This window comes from Urocitellus parryii, chromosome 15 (genome assembly GCF_045843805.1).
Source record: "Urocitellus parryii isolate mUroPar1 chromosome 15, mUroPar1.hap1, whole genome shotgun sequence".
Classification (NCBI taxonomy): Eukaryota; Metazoa; Chordata; class Mammalia; order Rodentia; family Sciuridae; genus Urocitellus; species Urocitellus parryii.
The window spans coordinates 24,240,733-24,258,442 of NC_135545.1; the positions used below are offsets into that span (position 1 = coordinate 24,240,733).

At 32.0% G+C, this 17,710-nt stretch overlaps 1 protein-coding gene across 2 annotated transcripts in view; it reads right to left on the reverse strand.

The window, feature by feature from the left end:
- Window positions 1-8,469: 8,469 nt before the first annotated feature.
- Window positions 8,470-17,710, reverse strand: part of C15H16orf87 (chromosome 15 C16orf87 homolog) — a 31,050-nt gene continuing 21,809 nt past the window's right edge. Inside the window, exons 3-4 of one of the 2 annotated variants that reach the window (XM_026406887.2) lie at window positions 16,515-16,697; window positions 8,470-11,614 (exon numbers count right to left, since the gene is read on the reverse strand). In XM_026406887.2, coding sequence (XP_026262672.1) covers window positions 11,496-11,614; window positions 16,515-16,697 — 302 coding nt within the window. In that variant the 3' untranslated portion in view covers window positions 8,470-11,495. The remainder of the gene's footprint in view (window positions 11,615-16,514; window positions 16,698-17,710) is intronic. The other variant, XM_026406888.2, reaches the window with a different exon arrangement.

The following is a 17,710-nucleotide window of genomic DNA, read 5'->3' on the forward strand; positions in this document are numbered from 1 at the left end:
GCTGGCCTCAAACTTCCAGGATCAAGCAATCATCCTGCCTTGGCCTCCCAAGTAATTGGGACTGTATGCATGTGCCATTGTGCCCAGCCACTAAAATTAATTACAACTAATTTTAAGTTTAAATGAAATATCATTGATATGCCAAGAGAGGAAAGAAAAGAGTCACATAAAATGTTCAATCAGAGAAAGCAGGAAAAGAGGGGAAGCAAAGACAGATAACAGAAAACAACTACTACATAGGACATTATATAAGTGATTATACTAATTATTATATCAATAATCACTTTAAATTTTAATGGTTACTCAGGAGGCTGAGGGAGGATGATCACACATTCAAGGACAGTCTGGGCAATTCAGCAAGACCATTTCAAAGTAAAATAAATAAAAAAGGATGGGCATGGTGGCGCATGCCTGTAATCCCAGTACCTCAAGAGGTTAAGCCAAGAGGATTGTGAGTTCAAAGCCAGCCCCAGCAATTTAGCAAGATCCTTAGCAACTTAGTGAAATCCTGCCTCTAAATAAAATATAAAAAAGGACCAAGGAGGGCTGGGGTTGTGCCTCAGTGGTACAACTTGCCTAGCACATGTGAAGCAATGGGTTCAATTCTCAGCACCACATATGAACAAATAAAATAAGGGTCCAACAACAACTAAAAAATAAAAAAATTTAAAAAAAAAAAAAAAAAGGAACCAGGGAAGGAGTTCAGTGATAGAGGCCCTGCCTACCATGTGCAATGCCCTGATTTCAATCTCCAGTACTGCAAAAAACAAACAAACAAATACCCTGCGGTGGCCTCTAAGGTTCAAGTGAAGAGTCACACGCTTCTCACATGATATTAAAAACCAAAATGTTTTCAAAGGAAACCATGCTGAAAGCTAAGCAAGATAAGCTAAAAGCTAGGCCCCTTGAACCAATTACCCAAATTGAAAATGCAAAGGCAAAGTTCTTAGAAGAAACTAAAAGTGCCACTCCAGAGAAAATACAAAGCAAAGTAGGTTTATTGCTGGTATGAACAAAATTTTATTTATTTTTTTAATATTTATTTTTTAGTTCTCGGCGGGCACAACATCTTTGTTGGTATGTGGTGCTGAGGATCGAACCCGGGCCGCACGCATACCAGGCAAGCGCGCTACCACTTGAGCCACATCCCCAGCTCTGAACAAAATTTTAGAGATCTAGATAGAAGATCACAACAGCTATGACATTCCCATAAGCCAAAGCCTAATCCAGTGTAAGGTCTTAACTTCTTCAATTCTGTAAAGTCTAAAAGATAATGGAAGAAAAGGTTGAAGGTAGAAGAGGTTGGTTCATGGGGTTAAAGGAAAGAAAGCCATCTCCAAAACCAAAAGTGGAAGGTAAAATTGCAATTACTGATGTAGAAGCTGTGGCAAATTATTCAAGGATTAAGCTATTATAACTGATGAAGGTGACTACTACACTAAACAGATTTTCAATGTAAACAGTCGTACACTGGGAGAAAATGCTATATAGGACTTTCACAGTTGGAGAAAAGTCGATGCTTGGCTTCAAAGTTTCAAAATCATGTTAGAAGCCAATGCAGCTGATTTTTAGTTCAAGTCAATGCTCATGACCACTGCAAAAAATCCTAGGACCCTTAGGAAATATACTAAATGTACTGTCTGTGCTTATAAATGAAACAACAAAGCCTGGATGGCAGCACATCTGTTTATAACATAATAGTTGAGACCACTACTCAGAAAAAAAATTAAAAAGATTCCTTTCAAAATATTACTGCTCACCTGTTCACCCAAGAACTCTGATGGAGATATTTGAGATTAATGGTCTCATGCAGAGTCTATGAATCAAGCAATAACTGTGATTTTTAACCTACAAAATTTTAGAAGGCTATAGCTGGCATAGATAGTGATTCCTCGAATAGATCTGGGCAAATAAACTGAAAACCTTCTGGAAGTGAGTCACCATTCTAGATGCCATTAAGAACATTCTTGATTCATGGGAGAAGGTCAAAAAATCAACACCAACAGGAGTTTGGAAGAAGCTGATTCACACTTTCACAGTTGACTTGCAGGGGGGCTCAAGATTTCAGTGAAGGAAATAACTGTAGCTGTACTGGAAATGGCAAGAGAAGTAGAATTAAAATGGAGCCTAAGGATGTAACTGATTTGCTACAATCCCATGACAAAAGTTCAATGGATAAGGAATTACTTCTTAAGAATGAAAAAAAAAAATAGTTCATTGAGATGCAATCTACTCCTGGTGAAGATGCTATGACCATTGTTGAAATGGAAATAGAGGACTTAGTAATGTTAAATAAACTCAGTTAATAGTAACAATAATTGGAGGATTGACTCCAATTTTGAGGGAAGTTCTATTAGGGGTAAAGTGTTATCAAACAGCATCACATCCTATGGAGACATATTTTGTGAAAGAAAGAGTAAATAGATACAGTAAACTTTGTTGTCTTGAGAAAATGCTACAGCCATTCCAACCTTCAGCAGGAAAGACCCTTCACCAACAAAAGGACTATGACTCACTAAAGGCTTACATGATCATTAGCATTTATTAGCAATAAATATTTTTAGGTCAAGGTACATACTTTAGACAATGCTATTACACAGTTAAGACTATGATATAAGGTAAACATAATTTTTATACGCGCTGGGAAGCCAAAAAATTCAAGATCAACTTCACTGCAAAAAAATATTTTATTATACTGGTTTGGAACCAAATTTGCAACATCTCTGAGGTATGCCTGTGATATTCAGCAAGACCACCAAGAAGACACAACAGAGAAAGGAAAGTTTCTTCAATAAATGGGACAGGGAAAATTAGATATCACCATGCAAAATACTTAAACTGATCCTTTATGTCATATACAAAAACTAACTTGAAATAGATTAAAAATGTAAATGAAGACTAAATATTGGAAGAAAAATGGGGACAAACTCCTTGATATTTCAAGGCTTTGGCAATGATTTAGTATCACAGGCAACAAAGCACTTACAATAAGTAAGTGGCACTATATCAAACTAAAAAGTTTCTGCAAAGGAAATAATCAACAAAATGAAAAGGCAACCCACAGAAAGGGAAAAAATATTTGCAAGATATATATGTAAGGGGCTAATATCCCCTTACAATACATAAGGAACTCAAAACAATATTAAGAAGAGAAATAATTCAATTTCAAATTTGGCAAAGAAGCTGGGCACAGTGGTGCATCCCTATAACCCCAGTGACTTAGGAGGCTGAAACACGAGGATCACAAGTTCAAGGCTAGCTTCAGCAACTCATTTGAGACCCTGTCTCAAGATTAAAAAATAAAAAAATAAAGTGTCCTACACAGACACTTCTCAAAAGAAGATACACATGGATAACAGGTATATGAAAAGGTGCTCAACATCACTAATCAGCAGAGAAATGCAAATCAAAACTACAATGGTAATTATCTCATATCCATTTGGATTGCTATTACCAAAAACACTAAAGATAACAAGTGTTGATGAGGATATGGAGAAATGGGAACCCTTATACACTGTAATGGGGGAATGTAAATTAGTCCAGTCATTTTGGAAAACAACAAGGAGGTTACTCAAAAAACTGAAAACAGAACTACTATAGGATTCAGCAAACCCACTTCTGTGTGTATATATCCAATAAAAATAAAGTCAATACTTGAGGAACATCTGCATTCCCACGTGCACTGTAGCACTATTCACAATAGCCAAGTATGAAATCAACCTATGTGTTCAACAATGAATAAAGTGTGGAATGCTTTATGTATGGAAAAAAGGGAATACTATTCATCTTTTAAAAAGAAGGCAATCTTACTAATTGTGGCAACAGGGATAAACATTGAGAATGTTAGGTAAAATAAACCAGGCAGAAAGACAAATACTCTATAATATATTCATTAAAATGTGAATCTAAAAAAGCTAAACTTACAGAAACAACAGAATGATAGTTATGGGGGCAGTGTAGGTCAGGGAGATGTTGGTGGAGGGCTATTTCAGTGATCCAGGAGGAATAAGTTCAAGGGATCATATATCCTGGTGCCTGTAGCAATAACAATATACAAGCAAATTGCTAAGTGTTATAGCCACTAAAAATAAGTGTATGTGGTAGTATAAATGTTCATTATCTTGATTTTAGCCATCTCACAATGTACACATATACATCAAATTGCACAGTACAAATACATACAATTTTTATGTCAATTGAATACTTAAAAATGAAATAAATCAATAGCACCTCTACAAAACAATAACAAAAAGTATAACATTTTGTGTCACTGGACTCTCAGAAGAAGAGAAGAAAGTGAAACAGCAAAAAAAATACCTAAATGGTTGAAAACTTAGCATATTAGGTCAAAGACATGAACCTACACATTGAAGCTCATTAGCCCCAAACAGGATAAATTCAAAGAAATCCTATATGCAGGCACATCATAATAAAACCAATAAAAACAAAATACAAAGCCTCCTGATGTTGCCAGAGAAAAATCAGGTTTTATGTAAGGGAAAAATTATTTCTCATCAGAAATCACATGACAATTTTTAATGTGTTAAAAGTAAATAACTGTTGACACAGAGTTCACATCCAGCCAAAATATCTTTCATGAGGTAAATTAAAATAAGGATATTCTCAGATGAAGGAAAATTAAGACCATTTACAGCATACTAGCTCTAAAAGAAATGCTGAAAGAAGTTTTCCAGATAGAAAGCTCATAACACCAACACAAACTTTGGAACATCAGGAAATTTAAGAAGAGTAAGAGAATTGATAAATATCCGGGTAAATATGATGGAGTATTGTCTTGAATTTAAAAAATCTGTAATAGATCAAAGCAAAAATTATAATATTAACTGACAGGTTTCATATTTCTACTTAAACTTATAAAATACTGATTTTAAGTGAACTGTAAACATTAAGCTTCTTTATGGTAATCTCCAGAGCAAACACTAAAAATATTATAGATACATTAAAAAAATCACAATAGATAAATTAATATACTAAGAAATATTCGAAAAATCCAGAAGTGGGTCAAAAAAAGAAGAGGAAGGGAAAACAAAAGGACTTAAAAGAGAGGGATCATACAGAAAACATAAAGTGGCATATTTAAATCCAAATACATAAACTAATTAAATGTAAATGGTCTAAATAACAATAAAATATTGTCAGAAGTAAGACATGAAACACTATACACTGTCTACAAAAAAATTCACTTTAAATATGATGATATAGGTAGTTTTAAAAATGATTTAGGAAAAAACCACCATGCAACATGAATCAAAAGGAAAAAAAAAATGGGTCAGGTATGGTGCATACCTATAATGCCAGTGATTTGGGAGGCAGAGAAAGAAGAAGCCAAGGCTAGCTCTGAACTAGGCAAGGCCCTAATCTTAGCAAGACACTGTCTCAAAATAAAAAAAAAAATTAAAAAGAGCTGGGGATGTGACTCAGTGGTTAAGTGCCTCTGGGTTCAGTCCCTGGTACCAAAAAAATAAAAAAGAAATAAAATGGATTGGTTCTAAGTATTAATATCAGACAAAGTATTATAAAGAAAATTAGCAGTAAGAAGGACATTAAATAATGACAAAAGGGGTTAGTTCATCAAGAAGACATACCAAGGATATTTATGTACCCAACAACAGAGATCAAAATACATACAGCAAAAAACAATAGAACTAGAGGGAGAAATAGATTCATGTAGTTGGGAGATGTCAATACTCCTCTCCCACTATAGGAATCTAGGAGAAAATCATTAAGGAAACAGAACTAAACAATATCAGTAGCATCTTCATTTTTTTCAAGTGTACATGGAACATTTACCAAGACCAATCCATATCCTAGGTCCTAACTAACAATGTTAAAAGAACTGAAATCATACTAAATATATTCTCTGACCATAATAAAACAAACAAATCACTGACAGTTATCAATGAAAATCAGAAAATATTTGGAATTTAACAAAAATGAAATTGTAACACAACAAGATTTGGGAAATAACAAAAGTGCCTAAAGGCAATTTTATACCATTAAATGTTTTTGTTAGAAAAGCATGAAATCAACAATCTAAACTTCTTCTGTAAGGAACTAGAAAAAGAGGAACATATAAAACCAAGGCAAGTAGAATGGAAGAAACAATAAAGATAAGAAATCTATGAAACTTAAAACAGAAAAACAACAGAGCATATCAATAAACTACAGGCTAGTTCTTAGGAAAGAGCCATACAATTAATAAAACTATAGTAAACTGTCAAAAAGAGAAGACATGATGAAATAGGCCAATTCCTTGATAATCACAGAACTCAACCAAATAGAAATACATCACTAAAATTATTCATGACCATTAAAAATAAATTTAATTCAGGAGCCAGGCACAGTAGCACAGATGCCTGTAATCCCATTGACTCAAAGAGTTGACGCAGGAGGACACAAGTCAGCCTCAGCAACTGAGGAAGGCCCTAAGCAACTCAGGGAGACACTGTCTCAAAAGAAAAAATAAAAAGGGCTGCCCAGTTCCAAAATAATAATAATTAATCCACAGTAAAATCCTTTTCAAACAGAAATCTCTATGCCCTGATGGTTTCACTGGTGAATTCTATCAAATATTTAAATAATAATTCAATTCTACAGTCTTTTCCATAAAATAAAGTGGAAAAAATACTCCCCAACTGAGTATATGAAATTAGTATCACAAACAAAAATTATTAAAGTTCTCAAGAAAATATTAACCAAGTTGAATTTATTAAATAAAAATTCTAATGTAACACAACTAAGTGAAGTTTTTCTTGGGAAATGTAAGGCTGGCTTCAATAACCAAAAATCAATGGGAACTTCCATATTAACATGTTAAAGGGTTCTGGGGTTGTAGCTCAGTGGTAGAGAGCTTGCCTTGCACACGTGAGGCCTTGGGTTGGATCCTTAGCACCACATAAAAATAAATAAATAAAAATAAAGATAAATTCAGCATATGTTCATCATAAGAACTTACAATAAGAGGACACAGAAGAGAATTTTTCTCAATCTAGTAAAGAGTTTTTTTCAAAAACAAACAAAATAATGATACTTAGCAGTATATTTAGTGGTATAAGACTGAATGTTTTACCCTCTACAATTGGAATCAAGGCAAATAATCTCCTCTCTCACCAATCTTTTTTGATACTACTGGAAGTTCTAGCCAGTGCATTAACGCAAGCAAAAGAAAAGGCACACAGATTGTAGACAAAATGTCAAAATAACAAAAACCAGCAAACCACAACAAACTGCTCAATCAGAGGATAAGATACTTAAGATTTTTTAACAATACAAAAGGCAATTTTGATTATGATGAAAAGAATTATTCAGTCCATCCTAAAGCCTTTTAATTATAGAAAGTTTGCTTTATATGTTAGATATTCATTACTACAACTGAATTCTTTAAAAATAAACACTAATGTTCAGACTGTAAGAACTGAGTTAAAGGCTGGAGATGTAGCTCAGTAGCAGTGCGCTTGACCAGAATGCCCAGGACCCTTGGTTCAATCCTCAGTTTTACAATGAATAAATAAATATTTTTTAAACTGAGTTAAAACAGCACAAAATCAGAAAAAAATAGTAATTAAATTTGTAAATACATACACGCCTCCAAATGTAAAAATAGAGCTTGTAAAATAATATTAAGTTGTTTAGAGCCTTGCTAAGTCCAGCCTCGGCAACTTATCAAGGCTCTAAACAACTTAATAAGATTCTGTCAAAATAAAAAAATTTAAACAACAACAAAAATGCTGGAATGTGGCTCAGTGGTTAAGTGCCCTGGGCTCAATCCTGGTGTACCAAAACAAAAAATGACTATAAAGAAGAAAAAAAAATTGTTTAGAAAAATGTAAGTTTTAAAATCTAAAAAGACAGAAAACACTAAAAATTTTTTAAATTAGAAAGAATATAAGGCACCAAACCAAAATCACGAGTTTAAATAGTTTAGGGAAGAATACATTAAATTTGACAACATGGGAAAAAGCTTCATATCACTGGATTTCACAATTATGTCTTGTATATGACAACAAAAGCACAAACAACAAAATAAATAAATTAGAATAGAATAAACCAAAATTTTAAATTTCTCTGCATCAGAAGACTCAACAAAGTGAAAAGGTCACTCACAGAATGGGAGAGCATACTGCAAATCATGTATTTGGTAAGGACCAAGAGAACTCCTACAACTCGACAACAAAAAACAATCCATTAAAACATGGCAAAAGGCTGAGTAGGTCAGTGGTAAAGTTCATGTTTTGCAGTCCTGGTTTCCACGGGGTGAGGGAGCAGGGACTAGCAGTATGATTTCTTGCATCTAGAATGCTCTTTGAAAGAGGAATCAATTTTATTAATATTTTTATAATAAATATACAAAGAGCTTAAGTTCTTCAAATTTAAGATGAACACACAGGTTGAGACAAGTCACAAATAAAATATATTATAAAAGTCATTTTTATAATCAGATTTGGATAATCAAGTACAATTACTAGAATTTAGGAAATCAAGTATTTTGTAATGTAAATTCTTAGGAAAAAGCACTGAAATAATTACCTTCAGGAAGCAACACAGATGTTGTTGACTTTTTCTTAAATATTTCTGAAATTTAAAGAACTAAGAATTTACTTGAATTAATTTTTTAAGTCATTTGTAATTGTAAATTTTTTTATTGTTATTTTTGGTGCTGAGGATCTGAAAACCCAGGACTTCACATATGCTAAGCAAGACCTCTTAAAAAGGTACATCCCGGCCCCACAGTTGCAATTTTTATCTCATTAGAACATAAATTGCCTCAAGCTGCTTGGTCACTTCCAATGATTACTACTTTAGAAATAATTTGCAAGACTGAAGTTGCTAAACTGCTCCCCTAAACATTTTAGAATACTATGGAGTTAGGAACTTGGGGGGGGGTAACATACAAATTTTTTGGTTTAACCTACCCTCCAATTCTCCCATATTATTTTTATTCTTGCTTACATTTAAAAATAAACATTTTCAACAGACTTTATCTAATCATGGAACCATCAGGACATTCTGAATGTAATCATACAGATATTACAGAAGAACAAATTTTATATCGAGTAATTAAAGGACTATAATTTTGCTCTAAGGATATCTGCTTTCACAAGAGGTTTTTTCCAATACCAGGGGCAAAGTAATATTTTCTGGGGCTATTACAAAACATCTAGACAGGGGCTGGGGATGTGGCTCAAGGCTCGCCTGGCATGCATGCGGCACGGGTTCGACCCTCAGCACCACATACAAAGATGTTGTGTCCGCCGAAAACTAAAAAATAAATATTAAAATTCTTTCTCTCCTCCTTCTCTCTCTTTAAAAAAAAAGGATTTTCTTTAAAAAAAATCTAGACAAATTAAATTTTTTAGCTTTCTACCAAAATTTATAAATACATCTACCAGAAAACACAATTTTCAGACAAAATGGTAGAATGACTTTTGTCACTAACTAAAACCTAGTTTATATCTTTGCCAAAGAAATATTTAAATAAGCATTATTTTTAAATAACCTCATGAGCATCTAAAGTAAAATAATTTGCTATACAGCAAGCTCAGGTCAGTATCTTCCCTTTTCCTTTCAATGAGTATTTTAACACAACTTTTCTCTAATAGTGTTCAGTTTTAAATGGATAGACTCTGACATGATAATTCTTTAAAGAGATAACTCTCCATAAGTTGTTCTTGTTTTTCTGAGGACATATTTATGTTCATAAGGAATCTCATGTTAATCAGTTTTACATTTTCTTGCTCAAAATAAAAATAGCTTTCATATAGTATGTTTCAAAGATAAAAATCACATTACATTCTTGGGAAACCTTTATTTAAAATGCATACAAGATAAGTGCAGTAGTACCTGCAGGTATATATATGTATTAAAAGAAAAAGAATTCTTAGGAAAATTCTACAGTTCATCTTGAGTACCTCATAAGCTCCCTCTGCTGGCTACCAATTTAAATAGAGAAAAAAAATGTAGACCTTTTTCCTTTAAGGAAAGGAACCTTTGAGGGTGACAGGAGATACAAGATGAAGAATAAAATTGACAATGCTGTTGTTTAAAGGGAAAGGGAACTATGATTGACAATAATTATATATTTCAAAATGTATAGAAGAGAGGATTTTGAATGTTCACAGCACAAAGAAATGATAGGTTTGAGATGATGAATATGCCAATAACCCTGTGCCTCATAAATATGTAACTGTGTTAATTAAAAAATATGTATGTATGTGTGAGTATTCACATGCATGTATGTGTGGGGGGGGATGTATATACACATATATACCCAAAAGGGGGAGTTCTCTTTAATAGGGACCAGGTCTAATTGGTAACTAACTTCCCTAGTTAGCTTGGGACTTCCAAACAGATTGGGTGAGGAGGAATTGAAAAGAAGGGGAGTTACTGCCAACTTTGAATACATTAGTCATTAAATTGCCAAATAGAAAACATTTAGTATAAAATAAGTCAATTATAAAAACTTAAGATTTGACACTAGAAAAATTAAGAATTGAAATAAATTTCACAAACTTCACTAGGACAAAAAGCTTATACCACACTATTTAATCTACTTAGTTTCAATATTAAGATTTATTTTTTCTTCCAGGAGATTAAGTAACAATTTAAATAATCATCAGGATGTATGAATGAACATCCACTCAGATAAAATATTACTGCTTAAAAGTGGCTAAGAAATATTTTGCATGTAATAATAATAAATATATTTTATGTTTAGGTTAACAGGCACCATCTTGAGAGCACAAAAGTTTGTTTTTTTTTAACCAATAAATAAATTACATTCAAGAAAAAGAGGTGTTAATATCTGAAGTATGATATATCCTTAAATGTTTTTCTTCATATAGCACCCAAACTTCCAAACTGTCTGGAAAGTATCTCCTAAAATATAACTCATACCTTAAGTCATAAAAATAATGGCCAAGAAAAAAAAATCAATGTAAGACAAAATTTACAGTTTATATTCTTAATTCCCCATTCAATAAAATATCAATTGCCAATTTATTAAAAGTAAATGAACTGTATATATGCAGTCCGTTAGAGCTGAAAATCTGAAATATATATATTTAAAAGTCAATCTTTCTGACAGTATTTAAAATATTGCATCTCTGGTGGCAAACCTGAAAACTATCAAACATTTTATTTCCCTAGTTTTCATACTTCAGCAGTTAGTCCTACCCCTTTTTATCCTCTTAATACCCATCCAGCACTTTGTTTTGTAAATACACTTACTTATATGCCAACACAAAACACTGACAATTCTCCTTGGTAAACAAGGAAATACCAAAACAGTCCAAGCCTACAGCTTTGTTTCCAAAGTGTGGCACAGGCTAAATGACAGAAAGGGAAAAAAAAAAAAAAAAGAAAAAAAATCAATGGCCCTTATTGATGCAGTCAGAATGCTCCTGAGAGTCCACAACTGTTTGACAATTTGCTGATGTAATCCTGAAGAAAGTTTCAACAGATTGTGCAGACAAGTATCAGAGAATAAGTCTTTGATTGATAATCTTTCTATTTATTTCTGCCAAGGCGACTGAAAACACGAAAGCCTTTTCATCAGAGAGGTTAGCATAGATGTCAATTTCCTTTTCCTGTTTCTCTGTTAAAAGAAAAAGGGAAAGCTTAATATAAATGCAGCAACTTTAAAAAAAATTATAAAGCTTTCAAGTATTTCTTTTAATGACAATAAATATTATACATAATTATACAATATGTTTAATGTTATGCTACTAATTATTTTAAATTATACAAAGGTATTGAAATGGAGACTCTATTTCTATACATACACAGTCCAATAGCTACATCATTTCTATAAGAATCTCATCTATTTCTTTTTCCTCACTCCCATGAGTTCAGTCAAAATTTCTAACCCTAGATGTTTATTTCTGAACATCAATGATAATATATTAATATTGTTATCTTATAGCCCTGCTATAGAAAATAAGAACAACATTTATTTCCACCCTTCCCCTCCTCATTACAGATGAAATCCAAGTTCACAGTAAGAAAATCTGAAAAACAAGGTGGGCATGGTGGATCATGCTTGTAAACCTAGTGACTCAGGATGCTGAGACAGGAAGATTGCCAAATTCAAGGCCAGCTTCACCTAATGAGAACTATCTCAATACAAAATAAAAATGTAGCTCAAAAGCAGAACATTCCTAGGTTCAATCCGTAATACCACAAAAAATAAAATTGAGAATTTGAAAAATAAAGATAAAAAAATAAAGATAAAACCCCCTATTAAATTATGAGCCAGCCAAAACCACAAAAAACATCTTGGTGGATGTTTTTTCCAAGTGCCCTTTTCAGCTTGTACTATGATTTTGTTATTTTGACATTTCAATCAAAATTAAACATGCAAATAATTTAGTCAAATTATTTTACAAAACTTGTTACAAAAAAAAGAAGTCCATCCATCCCTCCATGCAAATTTCCCACTTTCCAGATGCAACTATTGATTTTTTTTCAGTTACTTCTCTTTGTTTTTACAAAAACAAATCTATCTCTAAGTAACTTTTTTAGAAGATGCTAATTCAATTATTGGTTTAGACATTACATATTCAGTTCCCACCATGAAAAATTAGGATTTTTTTTTGTTTTGCATCTCCTGTTCCCACCACAAACACTCTGGTTTTGTGCCCTCACCTTCTCATTATGAATTGCAATTTCAGTAACACCCATTTTTCAATGACTATGTGAATGATTTCACTCTTCTTGCACATTGTTTTCCCTGAATTGAATCTTTTTTCAAAACTTTTTTATAGTTATTTTTTAAAATTATCACTAAAGTTACATAACAGTGAAATACAAAAATACATTAAGAAGACAACTGATGAGTTCTGATAAATGCATATACTCATATAACCCACAAAATGATGATATACAAAATTTCTTTTACTCCAGAAAATCCCTCATGCTTTTAGTTAGTCCCTTCCTACGCCCACCAGTAACCACTGTACTGATTTCCATTTCCATAAGATTCTCTTACTAAACTTTATATAAATGGCATCATATAATATGTTCTCTTGTGTCTAGCTTCTTTCAATGTTTTAAAAATTCATCAATGGTATTAATATAATAATAATTTGTTCCTTGCTAGGCAATATTTCACTGTATTCCAATATCATTTTGATTCTTTCCTCTTTTTCTGAAAACCTAAATGATTTTTCTCTTTCTAGAGATACATAATATGAAGAAACACTGAGGTATCATTTCTATTTTTAACCATCCTTTAGATTGGGAATTTCACAGGTTCTCTTAATATAAAAACTAAAGCTCCTTCAGGTTTGGGAACATTTCTTGAATTGTTTCATTGAAGACTTCCTTCTCCTCCATCTTCTGTGTTTTTTAGGGTTTTTTTTCCTTTCTGAAACTGATTATTTATAGATGTTAGACCTGAGAATTTATTATCTTTTCCATCTTATTTTTTTAACCTCTTTTCCTATTACTATCCTTTCTGGAACTTTTCTTCAATTTTATCTTTAAATTTTCTATTAAGGTTTTTCATTTCTGAGAATCATATATGCTTTGGGTGCTTCTGAATATTTTCAAGTTTATATTTTGAAGTTCCTCAGGTACCTTTTTGACCTCTGTAATTGCTTTTCAAATATTATTTGGTCTAGTTTCATGATTATATCTTCTTTTGCTAAAGATTATTAATGATAGTTTTGATTTTTTTCTTCTCCAAGCAAAGACTTGTTTTCTCTAAGTTATTTCTTCATACCTTTTGATTTAGTCTCAGCCTTTCACATATTATATACTTTCTTCCAGGTATCTGGGCTATTCCTGGTAAAGTGTTCACATTTAGAAGTATTAGCAAAAAAGGTGATTAGAAGCATGTACACATATGTGGAACTTGACTGTGAAAGAATGAATGACAGTATTTTTATTTTAGGCTTTTTCTCCTGGGCTCTTGAGATTCCCTAGAGAAGATTATTTCTGATCTCTTATTTGGAACACAACTCAACATTTACCAAGAACTCAGTATCTACCAAGAACTCAATATTTACCAAGTCAAATTTTCACCTAATGTTCCTAAGATAAATATAGTAGCCCTCCCTCAACTATGTCTGGTGTTCCCTAGACTAGAGACTTTGTTTTAACTTATACTTTTCAAAGATAAACTTGTAGGAGGCGGAGGGAATAAGGATACTTTCCTTTTCCATTTTTCCTTCTTCCTATCCTTTTTCAAAATCAAAAAGGATAATTTTTAAAGTTTTGTTTTTTTAGACACATTGTAAGATTTTTTCCTTAAATCATATGTTTAAAATGAAAGTTAAAACTTGCTTCAAAAATTTTAAGTGTCCTTTAAGAGTAGTGACTCAACAAAAACAGAATTAAACTAAATAGCTACTCAGTCACAAGAAGCATTACCAAAGAATCTATTCCAAAATATTCAGACATTTCAATAGTTTGTAATTTCTATCCATATATTTAGAGAATAATGGTCTACATTAACAACTGGAAAACTACAATCTGGGTGCCAAATCTCACCCATCTCCTGTTTTTGTAGCTAATTTCCAGCTATAATGACAAAGTAAAGTAGTTGTGACAGAGATTGCATGGTACACAAACTCTAAAATATTTACTATCTGCCTCTTTACAGAAAAAGTTTGCTGAATTCCAGTCTAAAAGTAAAAGATTCCAGATTATGCTCTAGAAATTGCTTTGAACATTTTCTACAATGTGTATTAAAAGTAAATAAATTTTAAAAGCATATATTACTCTTGAAATAGCTTCCTTAAAAGTTTTCTATAATACACTAAAATACCACCTGAGAAATTTTACAGCCAAATAAATGCTTCTTTTTTCAAGTTATCATGAAATAAATATTCAAGCCTATATATGTAAAGTCTTAGCAAAACTATTCAGGCTTTATTTCCTCAACTAAAAGACTGTCATTATGTTTTCTTATCTCTTCTTACCATCAGAAGAATTTCCTTCTCTATTCTTTCATTTACATTCCCTTTACATCAACTGAAAAAAATATGTTGTTCTCTGGACCAAGCAATATTTCCCTTTTTTCTTCTCTGTTGACTTTTCTTTACCCAGTTTCCTTTCTAAAATAACCTTTGACATAAATATTCTGATGATCTGTTAAATAAGCACATTCAAATTAAGCAAATAACTCAAAACGCTCTAGAAGAACATCATTGAAAAAGGAAAGAGAAAAAAAAACAGTAAAATTATCCAAGGAATTAAAGATCCCAAGTACAGTCTCATGGATAGTCAATTTATGATATAAACATCATTCCTTTAGTCACACCATCTTAAGACACCTTTGATAAAAATTAGGACAGCTATACTAATGAAGTTATCTTCTCCAACAGTACTAACTTCATTCAAATAAAAACATACAAAACCTAGAGAAATGGTAAACAGAATATCCTCAGTGTTTCAAATAACAACAGTATATATTTATGCAGGAAGCACTTGAGTATCTAACATAGAACAACTAAAAAAAGCAAAGCATAATTCACAAATAATATTAAGAAACTATAAATACATTTCACTACAGATGAAATCATTTTGACAGAGGTTTTTAAAGAATTATAAAGAGTATCCCTTTTTCATTAATTATTGGCTTTGAAAATCTCAATTTAAAAAAGATATTCATGGGCATATAGGTATTCATTTTACTAGTTTCCCTATTGTTGAATATGTTGAAATTTTCCATGATAAAAAGTTTTTTAAATGACATATATATAAAAGAAAAAAAAGTTGAAGTTTTAGTTCAAGTTATTTGTAGACTACTTATAAGGAAAAAGGAGAAGACCTATAAGGAGAAACAGAAATACATTTTGGATCAAGAAGAATTCACCTAATTTTAACAAAACCTGCCTCAATGCAGGGAGCACATAAATCTCCCAATAAACATTTTAAAAATTCATACCAAAAACACTTCAAACATTAAATGTTTAAAACTCATGGCATAATAGTTTAAAATAAGTCTTAAAAGAACTTTGACTTGAGTTTTTTTTTTAAAAAAAAAAGTACAATGATTTTAATATGCTTCTCAAGGATGTTATATACAAATTATTATCTCTGGCTGAGCACAGTGGAATGTCTGTATTTCCAGCAACTTGGGAAGGCTGAGGCAGGAGGATCACAAGTTAGAGGCCAGCATGGGCTACTTAGACTCTTTCTCAAAATAAAAATTTTAAAAAGGGCTGGACATATATGTAGCTCAGTGGTAGAGAGTTCCTGGGTTCAATCCCCAGTACCATGAAACAAAAACAAAAAACTTATCTGTGTATTTTACTAATACCAGTTTATAGCAAAGTGGATTTTACCTAATCTAAATCTTTCCAATAAGAATTTGTGTGAGTTTTTTAACTAAGCATCTACCATAGAGGAAATATTTCAAACTAAAATATAGATGTGATTTTAAGTCCAGAAGCTCATGCCGGACTCCACTTTCTTCACTACTATCTAATTAAGATCTCTGACCAATTTTAATACTGGGGGGAAAAAAAGCTGCTTGAATTTATTCATACCTCTTTCTTCCTCATGTTTTTTGGCAGATGCACTTTTAGGTCTTCCTCTTCCTCGTCTGATATGATCTGAATGGCTGTTACTTCGAGACCTCTTTCTGTTTTCTAAATCTTTATTTACTGTAGAATTTATCTTCTCTCTCCTAACTCTCTCTGTTCGCCTCCTCTTGGCCTCATGCTTGTTTTCTGTATGGGTGAATAAAAGTGATATATTTTAGGGCTTAGCAAGACCTGTTTGTCCTAGACTTGTTTATTCTCTCTTTTTCTTTCTAAATAGCACTAGAATATGCTTCCTGGAATATTTTATAAAACAATATATGTTCCCCTAACCCACGAAGGAAAAAGAGAAGCTCAACAGAATTCAGATCCACATTACACATGAGACGTAGAAAAATTTTGAAAGAGAAAACAAAAGTTTCATTTGACAGCTTTAATTTCAGCCCCTAAAAGTTTGAACAATTCCACAGCAACCTTTCTGCGTTTCTGTTTCCAAGCTAAAAATTATAAAAGAAAAGGAATAAAAAGAACTCCATTCCTACCTGAATTATATACTGAAATATGTCAAATATGCAGAAGCAAAACTAATCTTATGTATAACATGCTAAGGTTACAATAAAAATCAGATAGAGGGGCTGGGGTTGTGGCTTAGTGGTAGAGTGCTTGCCTAGCATGTGCTAGGCCTAGGGTTCAATCCTTACCATATAAAAATAAATAAATAAAATAAAGGTTGTATCCAACTACAAGTAAAAAATAGAATATTTTAAAAAATCAAATAGAGAGCACCCACAGAAAATCTCTTAAAAACATTATAAAACTGAGTAGTTTTCACGTAAGCCACATAAGAGGCAATTACTGATATAAGAGAATGTTGCTCCATAAATAGAATGGCAATAGAGGAACTTTACTAATTTGGTGATTTAATTAACTCAAAAAACCACCCACCCCACTCCAAACAAATCAAAATGCTGGATAAAAAAAATAATTTAAAGAACAAACAAAAATTCTTTTAATACATACCTGAATTCAAAAGCAAGAAAGAGAATTCCACAAATGCCTAAGATCACAATGGTAAGAGGGCAAAATGAATGGAAAAATTCATATCCCCAGAACTAAAGAAAAACAATTTAAAAGACTATACAGTAAATTTAAAAAGCTATTGTTAAAAATAATAATTATTATCTCTTAGTACTATACTTCTA